General features: G+C 34.9%; 1 protein-coding gene across 8 annotated transcripts in view; it reads right to left on the bottom strand.

Annotated features, from left to right (window-relative positions):
• LOC145241981 (protocadherin gamma-A11-like) overlaps window positions 1-17,848 on the bottom strand; it is a 771,034-nt gene that overhangs the window by 59,708 nt on the left and 693,478 nt on the right. For 3 of the 8 annotated variants that reach the window (XR_013862632.1, XM_080104852.1, XM_080104851.1), the window contains one exon: window positions 3,680-3,824. The exons of 4 other annotated variants lie outside the window; for them this stretch is intronic. Coding sequence is in view for 2 of the 4 variants with exons in the window: in XM_080104852.1 (XP_079960978.1) it covers window positions 3,680-3,824 (145 nt within the window). In the remaining 2 variants the exon portion in view is untranslated. Of the gene's footprint in view, window positions 1-3,679; window positions 3,825-17,848 lie in introns of those variants that run through there. One more of the 8 variants, XR_013862629.1, reaches the window with a different exon arrangement.

A 17,848-nucleotide genomic window follows, 5' to 3' on the forward strand; every position in this document is an offset into this window, starting at 1 on the left:
ACCATTGTACAGATCATGATCAAACCTGATATGATGATGATCTCCGACCTAGGGATGGTGCACACTAATTTATAAATTAACAAAAAACAATGTTCGTATTATTTGGATTATTCGGACTACTGCTCTCATCTTGAGTGTTATTTTTACAGTGTTTCGGTTGATGTAAACTCCAACTTTCTTCAGAGGGTAGAACAGGTCGTACTTTATGTGCAAGTTAAAAAACATTACTGAAGGATATTTTGAGCTTGTTTCTTTCAGTAACAAAGTATACCATGCACGTGTAAGAAGGGCTGTACTTTACGACGTACCCCCTAATTGCATAGATAAGAAAAGTGATTCAGGATGTTGCGCATTATCGTACTGCCTATTACATGTTTCTCTCTATCAATTATGGTAATCTCCGCTATGCCATGTACAAACCAATTTTTTTTTTTTACAAGGTGGTCACCACTTATCAAGACCCGGAAGCCACTCGGGGATAAGGGTTATTGCGTGTACAGTACGTTAGTGTTGAAATTTGATAAAGTGTCTTACTTAAGGGGGCAGTTCATCAGGAATTTGTTTATGTTGGACTTGAAGACATCCAAGTTGTAGTCAGGTGGGAAACAGGCAAACGGAAGAGAGTTCCACAGACATGCACTTCTAAGAAAGAAGTTTTGTTCATGGAATCTACGTTTTGGTTTTGACACAGATAAAGAGTGGGGAAAATTTTTCACAGTGGTTTCAGCTAGACGGGTGTTTTCCGTGAAAGATTGGTGAGGAGGGACCAGGGATTGGAGCTCAGACATGTTTCTCTCTATCAATTATGGTAATCTCCGCTATGCCATGTACAAACCAATTCTTTTCTACAATGTAATCTAAGTACACTTGCCACAGTAGTGCCTCGCAGAAAGAAATTGAAATTAAACAATACATTCCTCTGTAAAGGGCACTTTTAAAATAGGAGTAAAAGGGGAAAGGAGAGAGGTGCTTTCTAGAAGTAACAAATCTTGCAATTTCATTTAGTTTGGCTTTTAGACTGCAATCTTTCACCACCATGCCCCTCCCCCTTTTTCCCCTTTTACTCCTGTTTTAAAAGTGCCCTTTACAGAGGAATGTATTGTAGGCCTGTGCCCCAACATTACTATATTTTTGGCACTTTTCCACTTGAGCACCTGCCCTGAAAAGTTCTCTGCACGTCACAGCCGCTCCCTAAACAACTCATATGTCATCCTCCCAGGAAAATCTATTTTCTATAGTCCGACACCAAAACGAAAAGATGCACAGGATATTATGAAAGAAATAATTTTTAAAAGTGAAAGAATAGAACCTGCGCTACCATGGATAAAGGCGTTAATTAACAATCAGTGTTAGATGACAATCTTCTATAGGTTGAAGGTTCAATCCTTGCTATAAGCAATAGTAATTCAGAATAATATAATGAACACTTCTACTTGGTCATGGCTGACAGAACAGGAACAATTTCTCCCTATTAATAAAAGCTTCAGTTTGAAATTCCTCATAAGTTTCTGAGTTCAAAAAGATGTACCTGAAGAAGGTCGAAGGTTATATCGGCTGAAACGTGAAAATGACAATCAAGATGAGAATAATAGTTTGAATAATATGAACTGTCAATGGTCATCCCAAAAAGTTATAAAATAATAGCATAATTAACACTTCTACTTGGTCGTGGCTGACAGAATGAGAACAATTCAGTAACGTATATTACAATTTCAACTGTTTTCTTAAAGTGGTACGCTATACCTTACAATTTGATTTGAGCAAATTTTGAACAATGTTTTATTCCCATGAATTGTTTTTTTTTTATGAAATTCGAAATTTTTTATTATATGAAATTCGAAATTTATAATTATATGGAATTCGAAATTTTTTATTATATGAAATTCGAAATTTTTTTTAATAATGAAATTTGAAATTTTTTATTATATGGAATTCGAAATTTTTTATTATATGGAATTCGAAATTTTTTATTATATGAAATTCGAAATTTTTTATTATATGAGATTCGAAATTTTTTATTATATGAAATTCGAAATTTTTTATTATATGAAATTCGAAATTTTTTATTATATGGAATTCGAAATTTTTTATTATATGAAATTTGAAAACAAAAATATCAAAATAAAATAAAATTTCAGTTTTAAACTTTTAATCTCATGTAATGAATAAGAGTACATCCGGGTTCTTCCTGATTACAAGGATATGATTGGCTGGTTAAGACAGATACCAATTAGTGGAGCTGCCTGGGACAGATCTCGAAAGGTACGCCATAAGCCTCACACTAAGGAATCCCAGCTCTGACCACAAATACTCGTTTAGTAAGACGATTTACTAAATTATTACTTGAATGTGTAGCAAAGTCCACTCAGTTACTTCAAACGAATATATCCTTTTCATGGGCTATATGCCCTAAAAACGTTTGCACTAAAAATTTCACCCTAAAATCGTCTCTTCCCAAAAATATTTCCACCAAAATTAGGACTGCTAAAAAAGGGGCCCACAAAAAGTATTCTTAAAAAAAAATTCTTTGTTGAGTGAAGAAGGAAACCCGGTTAGCTAGCCCTTTTTCTTTTTTTTTGTCTGCAAGAGAAAAAAGTTTGTATTTCATCTGTAGCAAAGCTCACTCAGTTACTTCAAACGAATATATCCACTTTCGTGGGCCATATCACCTAAAAACAGTTTTCACTAAAAATGTCTCCCTAAAATCGGCTATTTCCCAAAAATATTTCTACCCAAATTGGAACCTCTAAAAAGAGGACGCACAAAAAACGTTCCTAAAAAAAAAAAAAAAAAAAAAAAAAATTATTTTATCTCACAGAGTCAGGTCGCCTTGCTTGGTAATCACCAATATAACAAAAAAAAAAAAAGAAAGAAAGAAAAACTGCTTTTTGTATTTAAATTCTAATGAACTCTCAGGCTACATATATTTTATTTTTTATTTTTCTGTTCAACTTAAAAAAAAAACAAAAAAAAACTTGAAATAAGCTTGACATTAATTTATTTATTGTGGACTATTATCCTTATTTTTCTTAGTTATTTGTTGTTTCACGACGTTTCGGCCAACTCTTCCTCTGGCCTTCGTCAGGTGGTTCCAGGTGAGAATTGTCTGAAGATAGTATTTTCAATTGTACCCAAAAAGCTAGCCAGAGGCTTACTTGGCCAAAAACGTGGTGAGACGACGACAACTATGGATGGCAGTAATTGCTGAGAATGCACTTAGGAGATTCAGAGTTCCTGTCCTTTCACGGTTACCACCTGACGAAGGCCAGAGGAATAGTTGGCCGAAATGTTGTGAAACAACAACTAATAAAGATGAGAATAATAGTCCGCAGTAAATAAATTAATAAATAATACTCATCTCAATAATGAATTGCAATTAAATAAGCTTGATATGTTTTCTCATTTTTTTTTTTAACTTTCAATATTAAAGATTTTTATTTAAAAAAAAACATTTTTTTAAAGTTTCAATAATAAAGATTTTTATTTAAAAAACATTTTTTTTTAAGTTTCAATATTAAAGATTTTTATTTAAAAATTTTTTTTTTCTTTTCTAATTCATCGATTTATTTATTTTATTGTTTATTTATTTTTTAAAAATTTCTGTCTGGTTTTTACTTTTTATGTGCCTTATCCCTGGTCACCCACTGGTCAACGTCTCTTTCTCCACCCAACTACATACCTGGTACCTCTCCTTCACTCCATCCACGCCCGCTGTCTGCGCGAGAAGATATCGTTGATCTCCCGCTGTAGTAGTCTGCAGACATTAGGGTCTGCCTTTTATCTTCGGATTCACTAGACGAAATGGTGGACTGACGCACACACACCTGTTAATTAAAGAACGGGGAAAAGCAACTTAGTCAAGAAAAACCATGAAAATTATAGAACTGAGGTTTAACATTTAATGCACTGTTATTAACGTAACCAAAAGTGCACTGGTCTGCTTTTATTTCTATTAGGTCAGATCTTACAGGTTTATTGGGAGTGGATAACTAGTAGGATAAGATAATTGGACATTATGAACTTTAGAATATACTAGCATTTCAGCCCGGCGTTGCCCGGGTGTTTGGAGGTGTATGTTGAGCAAAAAAAAAAAAGGTCAATTTTTTTAACTTTGACCCCTATTATAACCTCTTAACATTTACTTTTTGGGCTCAAATCAAGTTATTAAGTTAGATTCATGTCCAAGGAACCTATATCTAAAATTTCAAGTGTTTAGACCCAAAATTATCGGAAGAGTTTGGTAGAGTCCTCAAAGGTCAAATCGTTGAACTTTGACCCCTTAACAGCCAAATTTCTGGCCAAAACCCGATCACAAAGATTTTACCAAATCTCAGTACCCTGTATACCAAATTTAGAGTTTACAGATTGACAGAGTTACTGCATAGGGAAATGTACACACGCACACAGACACATTCACTTTATATATATATATATATATATATATATATATATATATATATATATAGAGAGAGAGAGAGAGAGAGAGAGAGATATTTTAGTCAACATGCTAAGATGGGCATATTATTTCTATAGTTTGTGGCACAAGTACAGTTATTTATAAGGTGCTCATAGATAGCAGACCTATGTGTATTATTCAGAACGTCAGAAGGTAAAAAATTTGCATAACGAATCTTTGATGGTTCGTGTTGTTTTAAATAAAAATTCAATCTTTGCGATATCCGCCCAATGCACTACATTGGGCGGACATTGTAAAGATTAGATTTTCGTTTAAAATGTTATTTTTGCTATGCAAATTTTTCACCTTCTGACGTCCTGAATAATACATATGGGTCTGCTATCTATGAGCACCTTATAAATAACTATACTTGAGCCACAGACTATAGTGTTGACATGTTTCCGATCTTAAGCAGGTCACACTCGCCTTTCCATTTAAAGATCCTAGAAACCATTTTTATTAAGTCTTTAAGACCTTCTCTTTGAAAACAGAAAGAAAATCTTTTAGTACTTAATGTGATTTCTAGGTGATTCTTTTCCCATTTATTTAATTATACTCCCCCCCCCCGCTATATTCATGACAATATACTTTTTTTTTTAATTATTTAGCTTCGTTGAGTGAAGAACGAAACCCGGTTAGCTAGCCCTTTTTCTTTTTTTTTTTTTTAAATCCATTATGTTAATTGGTCTTTAATCGGTCGTTATATATATATACTAGCAGGGAGATCCGATTGACTGAGGAGCAACAAATTTCTACCGTCCCATACTTTGATTATCATTAAAATTGGTGAAATCGCTCAGTTTTTAATAAAATCGATTGATTTTTTAATAAAATCAATTGATTGCCTGCTCTAGTTGGGGACCCACCATGGTGTGCTGAGAGGAAGCTTCACCATCCTTCCTGTAGTGACTTAGATCACAATATAGTAGTGTACATTGCACTGTGGAGAATCTACTGTTTATTTTATATGATTATTTTTATATAATGGCTTCAATTACAGTTTAAAATGCAAAAGTCAAGTATCATGGTTTAATTGTGATCCAAACAGAAACATTCATGTAAAAAAATCTAGTTGATTTTATGGGCTGGACCTTTCTGCTTGCATGATGATATGCACTTATGATGTTAGGCTGTATGAAAGTGTTAACTTTTATCAAAATCTGACTGCTCTTTCTTTAATTAGACTTTTTCAATTATAGATTTTCAATACTTATCAGATGTTTTTCAATGTAAAACCTAAATAAGAACATTCCCAGACACATCAAATACCTTTATGTGAAATTTTTTTAAAAATCAGGTTAGTCGTTTCCAAGTCCATAGGAAACTCTCTCTCTATATCTCTTTCTCACACACACAAAGCTCCTTTTATATAATACTAGATAGATATTTATTTTCTTGTTTTCTCTTTTTTGTCTTTGCATTTGTTTTGTTTCTTTGTTTTTATTTTGTTTTATTTATATTTTATTTCTATCTTTTTTCTTTCATCTTGATTATTTTAAAGTTTACTAGCAGTTCAACCGGCTTTGCTCGGGCCCTATGTACTGTTCATAACTTTATGTGCATATGTATATTATAAAGTTTGACTCCTGTCCAGGTAACCTACATCTAAAATTTCAAATGTTTAGACCCAAAATTGGCGGAGGAGTTTGGTAGAGTCTACAAAGGTTAACTCTTTCAACTTTGACTTCTTGGCAGCCAAATTTTCGCCCAAAAACTGATTACAAAGCTTGGTGCATGTTAGAACACCCTTTATGTAAAATTTCAAATGTTTAGACCAAAAATTGGCTGTATAGTCTGCTAGAGACTGTAAAGGTTAAATCTTTTGAATTTTGACACCATGGCAGCAAAATCTTCGACCATAAACCGATAAAAAAAGCTTATTGTTTTGGACTCAAATCAAGTTATTAAGTTAGATCCATGTCCATGGAACCTATATCTAAAATTTTAAGTGTTTAGAACCCAAATTGTCGGAGGAGTTTGGTAGAGTTCTCAAAGGTCAAATCGTTGAACTCTGACCCCTTAACAGCCAAATTTCTGGCCTAAAACCGATCACATAGATTTCCCCAAATCTCAGTACCCTGAATATCAAATATCGAGTTTGTAGACTAAAAATTGACAGAGTTATTGCGTAGGGAAATGTACACAGACACACAGACAAACACACAGACATGTTCACTTTTATAGATATATATACTAGCAGTTCCGCCCGGCTTTATTTGGGCCCTATGTACTGTTCATAACTTTATGTGCATGTGTATATATTAAAAAGTGTGAATATGTACGGTAACGCCTTTCTATATAATAGGCTTCCTTAACTACCATAGAGAAATTTGGTAGAGACTGCAGACGTCAATTTTTTTAAAACTTTGACCCCAATTTTGACCCGTTAACATTTATTGTTTTCGGCTCAAATGAAATTAAAATGTTTGACGGAGGAGATTACTTCGAAGGGGACTAGAGTTTTATGTATGTATTATCAATAAAAGTTTCCATACGGAAAAAAGTCTAAAAAGTTATTGAAGGCACTTCATATATTTAGATGTAAAAGCTATTAAGGTTGTCCGGAAGCTTTGTTAGCTTAGTGATATGATTGGAGAACAGGGAGGCGCCGATACTGATGTGATTTCAAGAATTAGCACCGGATGGATTAAGATCACGAATCGTTTGCCATTACTAATCAGCAGAGCATTACCAATTTTTACCCTGAAACTTCAGACATTTGTGTGCAATGTGATGCTGCATACAACGCAATCACATTAACACACCAGATTACATTCGATTAATAAAGTTAAGCACCAGTGAATCTAGACAGGGATAAGAGAGATGTGTGCAAAACAGAAGACTTTGTTTGTTTGGTCACATCGGAAGAGGAGATTAGAGTGTTTGTGATATCAGAGGATACGTGTAATAAATATTTCCTTTTATAGAGAATTAGACATTGAGGCAAGTAATTGCAACATTCAACTTGAAATTGCTTCATTACAAAAAAATATTTAAAAAAATCAAATTTCGATGTTTAAGAGAATCTTATAGTTTGTTGGAAGCATTATGCATAGTTTATTAAGCGATTTCTACATTTTAGAAGGCCGGGACAATGTGAGCAAAAATGTGGACACTGAAAAATTTTTTTTTTTTTTAAAGTTTTAATGTATTTATTTGCTTCCCCACCAAAGCAAATTAGGCACAAGGCCGTTTTTAATGTGGGGTAAAAACCAACTCCCCTAAAAGTAGGCAAAAAGGGGGCACTCTGGTTACCAAAAATAATAATTGTCCCAGTATAGAGGGTTTCCCCCTCCATTGACTGGTACAAATTATCTTGTGCAGCATCTGCAGAATAGATACTACAATTTGATCCCGGCCCGAAGTTTTAAAATTAAAAAAAAAACGATAGCAGTACATTATATAAGGATTGGCCATAATGGAAGCGCGTTAGGAATTTTGTATCAATTAATAAGTGTTTGAAACCTATAAAAATCGAATTAATAAGTGTTTGAAACCTATAAAAATCGAATTAATAAGTATATAAAACCTGTAGAAATCGAAAAATTATCCAAATGTTGATTTCATGTTTTCAACGAGGTACGAGCCTTTCTTGCGTGGTCACAGGTTGGTCTAAAGAGACCTTGTGAGAAAAAAAATGCGCTGGTACAAAACATCCTCCCTCGCTTTCCAACACAGGTCATATCTCGATAATTCAGTTGAACTATTTTTTATGTTCTGAGTATTGAGTGCTTATTTAGAATCATATTTGATTAAAAAAAAAATACAAAAATATCTTTGACATATGTACTCATCACGGAATGAAGATGTCATATTCCAAAAAACACGTAAATTCATCAAGTGATTTTTTTTTAACTGAGAAAATCAAATTATATTAGGAAGCCATAAGGTCGTCAGGAGCGGACATATTGTTTTATATTTTGCCAAAAATTCAAGGGCGACAATTCAACTCGACTACAGAGATCTTGCTTCTATTAAGAATAATTTAAACTTTTTAATCATTAATCACTACTTTCCCAGCTGACGACGATATGGTTGTCTTCAAGTCCAATGCGAACAAATTCTTGATGAGCCATCCCCTTAAGTAATCCAATTTATCAAATTTTCACTACTATCGATGACTGACATGTTCCCCTTGACCATTGTACACTCATTAACCCTTATCCTCGCGTGCCCCTCGGGCCTTGATAAGTGGTGACTCCTTTGTAAAAAAAAAAAAAGAAAAAAAAAAGAAAATCGTAAACTTTGATTTTCTTAATAAAAAAATTACTAAAACACCTATTAATATTTACAAGGTGTTTTAATTAGTTTGTTCAACTCCCATATAATGTTTTGGCATATGTGGATAATTATTAGGGAAATAACTATTACTAGCAGGCATCCTGGCGTTGTCCGGTCATAAATATTCTTAATATGATATTTTAATTTATACAGATTTCGTATTTATTATTATAGAGCTATTGATTATTATATTGTACCCAATATATAGTAATGATTTAAAAAAAAATGTTTTGCCATTAGCAAGAATCGAAACCACAACATTCAGCTCTCCAATGGTATTCATTAGCATAAGAGCTAAGGAGAGATGGATATCAAAACTTTAAAATTTAACATAGTTTAACACATAAATGTATATTTGCACATATGTAGAAGTGTACTTTAAGTTTACTTATACCTGATAAGTTCCAAGTTGTTTGCAATTTTAACTCCTTAGCAGCTATTTTTACCAGTTACAAACCAAATCGAATTTGTTCCACAAGTTCAAATCACCTATATATCAAGTTTTAAATCTGTAGACCAAAAATTGATAAAATAGTTTGATAGAGACTATTCCACACAGACATACACTGACAAAGTCACTTTTATATATATACTAGCGAGGGGTACCTGGCGTTGCCCGGGTGTTTGGAGGTGTGTGTGGAAACTCCATGGGTGGGGGTGGGGGGGGGGGTTAAAAAAAAGTAAGTATGAGGATCGAACCCGAACGGTTGAGGCAAAGTTGTAAATTAAAGTGTGAAAAAAAAAAAAAGTACGACATTAACAATTGCCCCACCGCGAGATGCTAATGGAAACAGGTGTGAATTTATTTAATTACTTGGATTTAGCAGGTGCGCGTTTTAATGAGTTAATGAGGTCAAGTTTGACTGCGGGATAGTATTTACTGCTGAACGCTTTTTTCCTCGCCCCCAAGATGTTATAGGAAAAAGACTAACCCACATGCGGCGAGCGACAAATGTTGAATATTTATCTTCCCGAAATCGAGCAAATTAAATAGACAGGCGAGCTTCGTTGTTAACTGTGAGATATTACGATTTATATGTGATATAAAAAGTTTTAAAAAGTTGTGAAGAAAAAGCGAACACACATACATACATTTTCGCTTTTATATATATAGATGACCCCAAATGAGGGCGAAACTTGAGTCTTGGATTTCCGTTGACTGTCATGGTTCTTGTGAACTGCAAAATTGTTTGGCTGTTAAAATTATTTAATCTCTCACATTCTGAAAAATTCTATCACTAATTGCTCGCTTGGTTAGCATTGCTGGATGGCATCGTCCTTTCGAGTTGAAACTCCTACTTGTGAGACATCGGCTTGGGGTTACTAGCTGGTTGGATGACCGCGTCCATTGTTGAAACGAAGTAGGTCCATTTCACAGTCGGATTTCAGCGCGGTTTGCTTGATCTGTGTTAGTTAATAGAATTTCTTGTGTTTGCTCAGTTGGCAGAGTGCTTGGCTCACATGGAAGAATCTCGGGTTTCGAATCCTGAGTTCGGATGTGTCTAACTGATGAGGCCAAATGTGGGCGAAACTCGAGTCTTGGACTTCCAGTTCGTTGACTGTCATGGTTTTTGTGGGCTGCGACGTTGTTCTGCTGTTGAAATCATTTTATAATCTCTCACATTCTGAAAATCATATATATGTTTTAGGTGTACCAAACCAACATCTCCTTGGAACTGTTTGTGATGCCCTTTTCTTCTACCTGCATCCCCTTTCCTACAAAAGACGTTGCAAGTATATCTCTGCTCTATTGTTATTTTTATGGCAAGTGCTCGTCTGAGCTCCAATCTATGGTCTCCATACATCAAACGTTCACAAAACACTCGCCTAGCTACAAATACTATCAACAAGTTCCCCCACTCTATCTGTGCCTAAATCTAAATGCAAATTTCATGAAAAAAAAACACTTTCCTATAACTGCCTGCCTGTGGGACTCTGTTCCGCTGGCCTGGTTTCCAACTGACTACTATATATTGTCTTCAAGTCCAATGTAAACAAGTTCTTAATCGAGTCGGCTCCTAAATAATCATACCAAATTTCCACCACTAATGATTCCTACGTTGTTGTCCCAACTACCACCGCACACTTATTAACTCTTAGAGATGCCTTCGGACCTTGATAAGAAGTAACTCCCCTGTAAAATAAAAAAGGAATGATACATCTGGCTTCTCATACTAAATTTGGTGTAATTTTGTACACTAGTTTTGGAATAATTAATTACTTTCTATTATTCTTTCGTCGTAATCTTTTTTCTATCTCAACACTTGTTTCTCTCCCTTCTTTCTTTTCCTCTTCACATTTTTTACGCTCTCCGCCTCCTCCTCCTCATCATCATCATCTTTTCTCCCATCTCCTTTCCCATTATTTCTACCTCCTCCTTTTCACTCCCCTCTTCCACTTTGCAAGTCTATTAATTTCTCCATTTCTCCACCCACTCCCTTCACTCTCTCTCTCTGTCCTATTATATGAAATTAATTTCTTTATATTTTTCTCCCGTTTATTTGCATCAACCATCCCCCACCCCAACTCAACCTCCAACATCACAATCTTTCCTCTATCCGCCCCCTCTCTTCATCTCTATCCTATTCACTCCCACTTCTCCTACCTTCACTTTTTTTTTAATTCCTCTACCTCCTCCACCTCTCATTATTTATATTCTACTCACTCAAACTTCTCCCCCTTCTTCATCCTCCTACCCGCCTCCGTCCCAAATCATTTAGAAACTTGGTCATCAATCATACACAACATGGCTTCCAATAATCCAAATGCTAAATTCACTTCGAGGACCTTCATTTGTTATAACTAGCTTTCAAATTATTATCATTTGCATCGGCCATTTTTCTCAACCAACAGCAATCATTTTGATGACGCTGGTTTCTTGGTGGCGAATTAATATTTCTTTGAGTCAATGTCAGTAAAAAATTACGAAAACAAATAAAATGTTGAAATAGAAAATATTTAAAAAGTATTAAATATTAAATAAAAACAGATGTACTTAGGCATAATCACTAAATCACAACCCGAGTTTATTGCGAGGAAAAAAATGTGTAGCAATTACAAATTTTGTATTTATTCATTTGCGGGCTATTTTAGATTAGCCCAATCCTGTCATGACCTGTTCCCCGTTGATTTTAGTGTAATGATGATTCTGTGCAGTTCTAGGAGGTCCACCCTCCCAGCCTTTACCTGAACTTTTTGAGAACGTGTTAATTTATTCATTTCTTTTTTTTTTTTTTTTTTTTTTAACAATCACGAGGTTGTTTGCTCAGCAACTGAGAAGGCTAACATGCTTGCCAGTCGGTTTGCCTCAAACTCCACACTGGACCCTCTCAACCACCCCCTACCTGACTTTCCTATGCGGACAGACGTCACGCGAGAGGATCTGAAAATCACCTCTGCTCAGGTGCATGCTATCATAAAAAACCTTGACACTTCAAAAGCATGTGGACCCGATCCCAGCTAGGCTATTAAAAAAGTGCTCAGCCGAAGTAGCTCCAGTTCTCTTCAAACTCTACAACAAATGCCTTAATGAATCTTGCTTTCCGGGCTGTTGGAAAACTGCCTCTGTGATACCAGTATTCAAGAATTCTGGCGGAAGAACTGACCCATTAGATTATCGCCCCATTATCCTTCTCCCACTTTTTGCCAAAATATTTGAGACCTTAATTAACCATGCTCTAGTCCATCACCTTACAGATGCTAAACTTCTGACTGACAAACAATATGGATTTAGACAAGCCCGTTCCAAAGCAGACATCCTAACTGTAATCTCTGAACGTATATACCATTCACTGGACAAAGCAGGGGAGGGCAGAGCAGTAGCTCTAGATATATCTAAGGCTTTTGACAAGGTATGGCCTGAGGGTCTCCTCAGGAAAATTAGATCATACGGTATCACTGGTAGAATACTTAACATAATTAAATCCTTCTTAGATAAGAGAAAAATCCAGGTTGTCCTCGACAGCCGTACATCTAAACAATATGATATAAATGCGGGAGTGCCCCATGGGTCTATCCTTTGACCTCTAATGTTCTTAATATTCATAAATTATCTCCCCGATAAAATTGCCTCTGAAATGCGAAGAAGGTAGGCTCTCTCTACCATGCTAGAAAACTACTAACACCCGAAAGTATCCTGTACCTCTATAAGGCCACCATTCGCCCATGTATGGAGTATTGCTGTCATATTTGGGCTGGTGCATCTGCTACTAATCTCTCACTCCTAGACAAGGTTCAAAAGCCCTGATAGGCCCTAAACTGGCATCTAAGTTTCAGCCTCTGTCCCATCGACGAAATGTTGCATCCCTCTGCCTGTTCTACAAGTATTTTAATGGTGAATGCTCTGACGAACTGCAGACACTTGTGCCCCCACGACGTAAACACCCTCGACAAACCCGACAGGCAGCTAAATCCCACCCCCACACTAGAGATCCCTAGATGTAAAAGATCTTTCTACTCCAGTAGTTTCTTCCCCAGAACCGCTAGACTTTGGAATTCTATTCCAGGTCCCTGCTTCCCCAACCGTACTGACGTGCAGAAGTTCAAGTGCAACGTGAACCGACATCTTGCTGCCCAAATCCCTACATAGTACCCCAGTAGTTGTTTCCCTGATAGTAGCCCCCTACACCAAAGTGGCAATGTGCCTTGTTTGGGGTGAAAATGTAATTAAAAAAAAAAAAGAAAAAAAAGACTGTTATGCTCATCTTTATAATTGTTGTTGTTTTACCACATTTCAGCCAACTCATCCTCCAACCTTCTTCAGGTGAATAACTGCAACAGATAGGAATGCTGAATATTGTAACTGTATCTCCAGTAATTACTGCCTTCCATAGTTGTTGTTGTCTCACCACATTTTGGCCAGGCCAACTAATTCTCTGGCTTGCTTTGGATAGGAATGAAACCGTTATCTTCAGAAAATGCTCACCTAGAACCATAGAGATTCAACACCTCTATCTACTGCGCCACGGGCCCCAAAGCATTCCTATCTGATTGCGGTTAATCACCTGAAGAAGGCCAGAGGATGGGTTGGCCAAAACGTGATGAAACAACAACTATGAAGATGGGGATAACAGTCCACAAATAAATAAATAAATGTACAAATTACTCGTCTTAAAAATTTCCAATAAAAAAATATTACAATTTTTGTTTTTGTTAAATATGCGGAATCTTTTCGAGTTAAAATCTATTAAGAAATACACATTTTGTATTGAGAAATATACACTTTAAATATGTAAACATTTGGTAAAGTTATCTAATATGGCGGAAATGGACGGTCATTTTGGATAACTTGTTATTCTTTCCTTAATGTTTACATTTTTAAAGTATGTTTTTCTCAATGCAAAATGTGTATTTCTCAATAGATTTTAACTCGTGATTTAGTGACTTTTCCCATATTTATACGATGTTTTGTCTGTCTGTCTGTTTGTCCTCGTGCAGCAAGGTTCAATGTGGGTGTGTAAAAACGGTATTATCCACATAAAATTAGATTAAGTGGAAAATTTCATTAGAAGTTAAAGTTTTGTGACCCAAACTTTTTCTACATAGTTACAACTATTTTCAATGCACTTTTTCAAGGACGCATCTCTGCTTCTGACACACGTTCATGACAGGGGTTGCTTTCTTAGAGTCTTGCACCATAAATATCCACAACAGAAAAATGAAACTTTCAGATAAGTAATGCATAATAATGTTCAGTCATCATAATAATGCAATTTGTAACCCTCTCTGATCAATTCGGGCGGAAGAAAAATAGAAGACATAACTTGTGGAAACGCCTCTTGTATTTGTTGGCTGTTTAACCCTTATCCTTAAGTGGCTTTTAGCCTTAGTAAATGGTGACCCAATTTTTGTACTGTATTTTGTTACTAATTTTTAATACCATATCCCGTTTTTTTATAGGGTTTCAACCATTGCTTTGAATATGTGTACATTCATTTTTCCTTCATGTCTATTGGTGGTGATTCTCAGATACAATTTTTTTCAGGGATGTCGTTGCAGTTGTAAATGCGCAAGTGTCCAAAAATGTTATACTAACTAACCCAAAATTGAGCTCGAATAGAAGTTACTGGCTAGCGAATTATAGAGATCAACTTCTGTCAACTTCTTATCATAAGATTTTTATACATAAGCGTTTGTCGCCACAGCAACGATATACAACACTTAGGACAAGTTTTAAGGGTACCTCAGTATTTTGAACCCTTCCTGGGATGGGTATCCTGACACGTTGATAATAAAATCGATAATTAGAAGATATGCAAAACGACAGAACAATGTACGCACGCACGCACGCAGAGACACATGAAGATCGGGAGAAAAATCCTTTATAAATATTAATTTCTTACAAGCCATCATTTTTCTTCTTTCATGCGGAAAGGGACAGTTAATACGCAAGAACGCATTTAAATTTGGTTAGCAGGGAAAACTCAAGTGTGCAGTAATGTTACAATATTAAATCTAAATTTATTTCCGTGTTTTTTTTTTTCATTTACTTTTAAAAAGACGCAAAACTGCAAAACTAATGTACCACAATAAAAATAAGATGGAAGCGATCAGTTTTCACTGAAATTCTTTTTTCGAAAAACAAGAGCGAAGATGTGTAAGATGCGTCCATTCCACATCATAACAAGAACAAATATTTCTAAGATACGTTCGTTCTATCTGTGCGCTCAACGATGAAAATGAGAATTTCGTTATTGTCCAGAATTTCCCCTGTATTAAAAAAAAATTTTTTTTAAGTAAAGTACACTTTATACAATGTACGTACCCGTGACGAAACGAAAATATCATATTCCAAAAGTTACGTCAATTGATTGAATAGTTTTATTTTTTATAAAGAAAATCATTTTTCAGCGATTAATGAGAATTTGTAGGCATTACAACATACATTTCGCAAGTTTGAATTATTGTTGAATTATCTTTCTTTCTTTTTTTTTTAGATTGTTTTTAAAATGCGAACAAGATACCCGTTCTTTGATTACTCATAAAATTCGATTTTCTTATTTAAAAAGAAAACTATCGCATCAATTTACGTGATTTTTGGAATATGATATTTTTTTCTGAATTTTTTGTGTGTAATATAGGGTCAATTCCGGACAAGAACCGATATTTTAAACTTGAGCATTTTATTCACTTTTTTTCAAGGAGGTCAGACATAAAGTCAAATGTGGTTTTTGAAAAGCCAGCGCACGAGGAGTAGCGGTCGCTGGCCTAAAAACGATGCCCAAGAAGCCCCGTAGAGAGTTCTCAGTAAGACATCCCAATAAAATAACCCCATTTCGAAAAGAGAAGATAAAGCCTGGGCGAGTGGATTTTCTTTAACTGAACAGGACGATACCTCAGTATGAAAGCAACGCAGCCAGTGTCAGACTGATTGTCGAGGATGTATTCCTTACTGGTAAGAATATACATTCTAAAGATTACAGACAAACATTTCAAAATTAAGAATGGCAGGTTGGCGAGAACCCGATCTCAGACTTATACAAGACTGACAGACTAATAGATGGACAGTATCTTATACGTGTAGATACATCTTAACTTAATCATTACAGACTAACAGAAACGCTGTTTCAAACAAGCATGACAGACCAACGAAAATTATATTTTGAACTTAAGCATGCCAGACCAACAAAAATGCTGTTTAAAACTTAAGCATTACAAACCAAAAGAAATGCTGTTTTAAAGTTATACGTAATATGCCCAACGTCGGATGTCCAAGGTAGAAGTGTGAATGATGAGCAATCGCATTGGTGATAATGATATGGGAAGAACAGAGTATTTCAATATCAGAAGAATGTTTTGAAACAGGATTAGAGTTTAGAGTAATAAATAATCAAGCCAGATAAATATGTAAAACAATAAAATGTTTTATAAGAAAATATTTCAATAACAATGATTTAATAATGAAATGTTTGATTAAAATAGGATTTAAATAGACAAATACATCTTATAGTTTTACCAAAAAATTAATGGCTGACAGAGCTGACGTCAGAAAACGAAACGAAGGGCGCGTTTTATATATACACGTAGTCAGTTAATCGGAGAAAGACAGACCAGGCAGATAGTCGGAGACAGAACTTGTGTCAAGACTGACGGGAGTAAATCTCTTGAGGTTCACAAGAAGTATCCGGGTGGACAGGGAATAGACATGTAAAAAAAAAAAATAACAGAGAAAAGCGGGCCAATCCCGAAAATCGGAACGTTCATGGAAATAAAGTTCATGTGAAGTATAAAATGTCGTTACGAATTCATTTAGAGAAATATTTTATTCTAGCATTTAAAGACCCTTCAGACTCAAAGCGAACAAGTGAAAAAGGTATGTCCTCCAGAAAAATATTCGTTGTTTGCCCCGTTCATGGACTCAGTTTTAAAATGTATTTCATGTGCATACACCTTCACACACGCAATCATCAACACGTGAAACATTTATGGCCGGAAGTTACATCGACCGAAACGCTGTGAAAATAACATGGTCAGAAAAGTAATCCGAAGAATCCAAATAATACGACTATCGATTATATATATATATATATATATATATATATATATATATATATATATGCAAAATCAAGACTTCAAAAAAGGTGTTGATGGTAACAAAAAGTGTATTTCCTTTTACGTTACAATTGTTTCCATACCCGGTCGACAATGCTCAATTATGAAATATGATAATTTTGTAGTTTATTTTTTAAATCGTCTCTTTTTGGCTTAAAACTTATTGGTATATGAAAATTTACTGGATTACACGAACTGAGTATATTACATACAAGTCTATCTCTCTCTCTCTCTCACACACACACACTAATATATATATATATATATATATATATATATATATATATATATATATATATATATACCATTCAAACACAGTAGTGCTTTGAACATATGGTTAAATGACAATTTTAGTCCTTTAGAACTGCTTAAAAGCTTCACCGCTCACTCATTTTTCGACCAAATTTGAAACAATTATTACAGTTTATAGATCAACTTCTTAGTTATATTGTGAAAAAAAATTGTTTTTTTTCAATTTTCGTTCAGTAAAACAACAGTTATGATGATATTACTGGTGTTCAACATCGTAAAAATTCGTAAGGAGATGAGCGACATTTTTTA

This window comes from Euprymna scolopes, chromosome 21, assembly GCF_053919585.1.
Source record: "Euprymna scolopes isolate OS-2025 chromosome 21, ASM5391958v1, whole genome shotgun sequence".
NCBI classification, from domain to species: domain Eukaryota; kingdom Metazoa; phylum Mollusca; class Cephalopoda; order Sepiida; family Sepiolidae; genus Euprymna; species Euprymna scolopes.